General features: G+C 33.1%; 1 protein-coding gene across 2 annotated transcripts in view; it reads left to right on the top strand.

Moving 5' to 3' along the window:
* LOC113814366 (eukaryotic translation initiation factor 5B) overlaps positions 1-5,000 on the top strand; it is an 8,466-nt gene that overhangs the window by 1,290 nt on the left and 2,176 nt on the right. Inside the window, exons 2-8 of one of the 2 annotated variants that reach the window (XM_027366422.2) lie at positions 675-710; positions 813-916; positions 1,158-1,321; positions 1,535-1,910; positions 2,233-2,349; positions 2,663-2,854; positions 3,974-5,000. The exon at positions 3,974-5,000 is cut by the window's right edge and continues 2,176 nt beyond it. In XM_027366422.2, coding sequence (XP_027222223.1) covers positions 821-916; positions 1,158-1,321; positions 1,535-1,910; positions 2,233-2,349; positions 2,663-2,854; positions 3,974-4,168 — 1,140 coding nt within the window. In that variant the 5' untranslated portion in view covers positions 675-710; positions 813-820 and the 3' untranslated portion in view covers positions 4,169-5,000. The remainder of the gene's footprint in view (positions 1-674; positions 711-812; positions 917-1,157; positions 1,322-1,534; positions 1,911-2,232; positions 2,350-2,662; positions 2,855-3,973) is intronic. The other variant, XM_027366421.2, reaches the window with a different exon arrangement.

The raw sequence follows: 5,000 nt of genomic DNA, 5'->3' as shown, positions 1-5,000 counted from the left end.
CAATGGCAGAGTACCACTGCTTAACCAAACATAATGCTGATGTGCATAAACAAGGAGACTTATTATAATGTAAACAGATACATTCTGCGATAATAGGTTATATTTTACACATACCACTTTTTGTTTTACTTATCTGTTAAAACAACCATTTTTATTGAGTTATTTCACTTTCCTCAATAAATCTAGTTTGTGCATTGTGGGTTTTTCTTCCATATATATATGTATTTATGTATATATGTATGCACACACACACACACACACACACACACACACACACACACACACACACACACACACACACACACACACACACACACACACACACACACACACACACACACACACACACACACACACACACACACACATATATATATGATATATCTATATCTATATCTATATCTATATCTATATATAACATCATGGGAAATGTCTTGCATTGTCAAAAACATGTGAACACCATGTAAGCAGTGTTTCATCATTATGTGCTTACATGTATGAATGCATGTATGCAAATGTGAAGTTAGCTCATTTTGACAAAAATATCATGAATATTAAAGCATTACACTGCTTATTTATGTATGAATAGGATTTGTGTAGTTTTTATATATTTTTGAGGAAGCATGTAATGGATGGATTACAATTTTCTTACACTTCTTCCTTTTTTTGTTCAGGCCTAATATTCGCATATGATCTACATCTACCCTAAGGTAATGGAAAACAGCATTCATCTCATTCGGGTTGAAAATTCAAATTCTCCTTAAGTCTCAGCCAAGACAGTCCTTAAACCTCTGCGAATGTCTTTTGTGCAGGCAGGATCATGGGGGAAATAGAGTTGGGAGCAGCTGCAGAGGCCACCATCATGGCCTACAAAGAACTGGCTTCTGATCCTGGCAAGCGATTAGCACTAGCATTGGTATGTCTTTTCAAACAGTTGAGTTCTTTCAAAAGTTTAATTGGTTAAGGAATGGACAATGATTGGTATCAAGATATTGTTCCATAGTAGTAAGTAGATTCCTTTGGAATATCATTTACCTTCATGATTATTAGAGTATATGAAGGAGTTTAATGTTAATGTAATTAGGAAAAGAAAACTTTATTAATTTTTTCTTTTTCTTTTTTTTTTTACTGAAGCATTTTAAAATTCTTTTGAACAGGATCGTACGTGTATCCAATTTTTGGCATATGTTGTGGCGGAAGGAGAAGGGTCATTGGTGAAGGCCGCAATAGAAACATTATCCCTTATTGCACAAGCTATAGAATGCAGACAATCATTAGCAAACACTTTTGGTGTACTTGAATCACTGCAAGCAGTTACAGAGTAAGATTTTTAAAGATTTGTATTTATCTTTTGTGAAAAAGGATGGCATTATGAGAATTTCCTTGAAATTTTATTGATTTTTAAGATTGAATGTGATATTTCATTTTTTAGAATACAGAGACTTCTTTAGACTGAAAGGGTATATAAGACACTTGGATATGAAGTAGGTTGTGTTGTGGGATAGCATAGAAAATTTTGATGTTGTATTTTCAGGGATGAAGAATGTTACAGTGATGAATTACGTGATGAAGCAGCAGCTCTTTTTACAAGCCTCCAGTATGCTCGTTATATGAAAAAGTCTCGCAGTCCCCAGACTCCAACTGCTAGCTCTAAACCAGAACAAGAGACAAAAAAAACAGACGATGTAGACAGTGCACCAAAGAAAAGCCCTATTGATGAAAGCTCCTCTGTAAATACTTCCCAAATGAACAAAGACTGTGTAGAGAAGCCCCCACAAAGAACAGACAGTGTTGAAAGCAAAAGTTCAGAAGGATCCCCAAAGAAAACTGGAGACACTGAGGGATCTCCGAAGAAAGCAGACTCAGCAAGAAGCAGCATCGGCAGTAGATCTCTCTCTACAGATGAAGAGGTATTCTAGGGTTTAGCTGTTTTGTTTTTTCCAAATAGCTAATTGAAAAATATGCTTCTTAAAATTATTTGGAAAGCTGATTTCAAGCCGGTTGATGAAGTAAGGCTCTGAAAGATTATGAATATATCATTCTAATTATAGATTAACATGTCTTTTCCCATTGAGGTTTTTATTTATATATACTAATTTTACTTTAGTCACAATCTCTACAGTAGAATGTATTAATCATATACTTTAGAATAGAATGGAAAATAAAAGGGACCAAGTGATATGTCAAAAACATCTTTGTAATATCTTTCTTCTTACATTTTGATATTTTCAGCTTTCCAGACTTGAGAAAAAAATGCGTCAGCCTACTGAAATGAAAGGTGGCTTTTTGGGACCAAACAATTCTAAAGCAAAGATTGTCACTCTTTTCATCAAAGGAATGGTTGCCCCTGTATGTGCATGTACTTTTGTTTTCTTAAAGGTTTTATTTGGCATTGATCTTCAGCAAACTGTTTCTTAGTATTTCAAGTTACTTGAGTGCTTTGATGTAATAGTTTTATAAAGATTGTATTTATATAAAGCTAAGCTTTGTATAAATAACTCTGAAAATATGCAAGTTATTTTGATTATACATGACCCTGTATTTCTGGATTCATTGTGCAGACTCTCTAATCATGGATTTTATGGTCATCACTATATTTGTTATTTATACAAAGCTACCAATGTAAAGGAAAAAATTAATCCATTGTTAATATTTCTTTTAGGAACACCGTAAACAGGTTGAAGAGGAACTGGTCAGGGTCCGCGGACTTATTAGCATTGTGTTTGACTTAGGACGTTCCCGGGTCACTTGCAGAGTGAAACGGGATCTCTCTGTTGACAAACTTGCAGCTGCTGTTGCCCGCACTGAGAGTCTGTCTGCTCAACAAGTTACTACTAATGCAAATGGGGAAGAGGTTTGTACTCATGTTTATGCAAGGAAATGTGAAGGAAGCAAGCATGGCATTGTACCAATTTGTATTTTCATCTCTGCTGTGTAGGGATAATATCAGCCTCTTCAAATAGTTTTGATGCTGTTACTGTTTTGATTTTATTTTTATGATACTGTTTAGTTATTTTGTACAGAGTGTTAAAAAAAAATTCTGCTAAAATAGTATGTTTATAATGTTTGTTGATATTTAATATTATGTATTTTTAGTACTTGAGACAGGGAAAGAATTATCCTTTCCATGAAGTATGTGATAATGATTGGTATGTATGTGTCTGTTGTGATATATATATATATATATATATATATATATATATATATATATATATATATATATATATATATATATATATATATATATATGAATATATAACCTCTCTCTTCGGGGATTGATCCCGTGCCGCCAGATCGTAAGGCGGCAGCTCTATCTACTAGTCCACCACTCACTCAAAAGAATTGTGCAGCCATGGTTGCACAGTCCTTTTGAGTGAGTGGTGGACTAGTGGATAGAGCGGCCGCCTTACGATCTGGCGGCGCGGGATAGATCGCCGAACAGAGAGGTTATATATTCATGATAAAAATGCGATAGTGCATTGTTTCCATCTTTTATATATATATATATATATATATATGTATATATATATGTATATATATATGTATATATATATGTATATATATATGTATATATATATGTATATATATATGTATATATATATGTATATATATGTATATATATGTATATATATGTATATATATATATATATATATATGTATATATATGTATATATATATGTATATATATAAATATATATATATGTATATATATATATATATGTATATATATGTATATATATATATGTATACATATATATATATATATATATATATATATATATATATATATATATATATATATATATTCCCCCCCCTGAAAGTCCATAAAATTCATTACATAACAGTAAAAGTATAATACATACAAGGTGAAATGTAGAAATATCAGATGGATATGATTATGGATAAATGATAGACCTGGAGAAAAAGAAGGTTGACAGATTTTCTTGTATTTATTCTGATCTTTTTCGTGCAGGAAATTCTCCCTCTTGGCAGCGGATCTTCAGACATGACATCTCCAGTTGATGATCTCCCAGATTATTTACCAGAGGACGACATAGTGGTCAAAGATTCCAAGTCGGCCATGGCTCCTTCAGGCTCCTTCAAAGAAACTGCTTCCTCTTGGTTTGCCACAGCCTCCAACCTCCTCCAGAAGTCCTTCTACTGGTGACCGTGTGTCATCCTCACTTAGTCCAATATTTATTCGAATAAGCTGGAGATATAACTGGAGTTTGTCGGGGTTACTGATATATGGAGAGAGAATGATTTGATTGTTAAGGAAAATTGTTTTGAAGCTGAACATGCAAATGTACTACATGGTGGTCTTCTGGTGTGCAGGAGTATAGATTTTTATGGAATATTTAATACTGAAGTTGCTATGCTACAGGGAGGGTGCTATAGGAATTGTATTTCATGGTGCACAAGACTAGTGTTGGGCTAGAATGAGATGGTTAATATGCTCTGATATTTAAACAGGATATATAATCACACAACATATCAGTGTTTCTTTGTTATTCTTTTTTTATTCAAGGGGAAATTTCTTTATTATCAGAGTCCAGTGTTTCTTATTCACATTTTATTCAAAGGGAGACTTCACTGTATTATCAGAGTCTAGCTAGTGTGTCTGCTTAACAGCTGCTTTCCTCATGTTTTAATGTGATATTTTCCTGAATTGAAATGAGTCTTTGAATATTTGATGTCAGTTATACAGTGTTATTTATTTCCTATGGAGAGACAAAATGCATATATATAGAATGTGGATTAACCATTACATTTTGCATTTTGAGTGAGGTAATTAAATACCCTCAATGGTGTAACTTCTGCAGCTTAACCAATACTCTGTGCTGTTTTACTTGATATTAATTTCCCTTTTAGCTTGTACACAAATTGTCACTACATTTACAGATTAAAATCTGAAATAGCAGCCCAGTATTAGCCACCAATGCTTTCAGTATTGTTAGACATGTATAGCAAACTGTTAAGGCACTGAGTGCTTGTTATTC

Source organism: Penaeus vannamei, chromosome 10 (genome assembly GCF_042767895.1).
Source record: "Penaeus vannamei isolate JL-2024 chromosome 10, ASM4276789v1, whole genome shotgun sequence".
NCBI lineage: Eukaryota > Metazoa > Arthropoda > Malacostraca > Decapoda > Penaeidae > Penaeus > Penaeus vannamei.
Note: the sequence above shows the minus strand (reverse complement) of the source record. Positions and strands in the feature narration are given on the sequence as shown.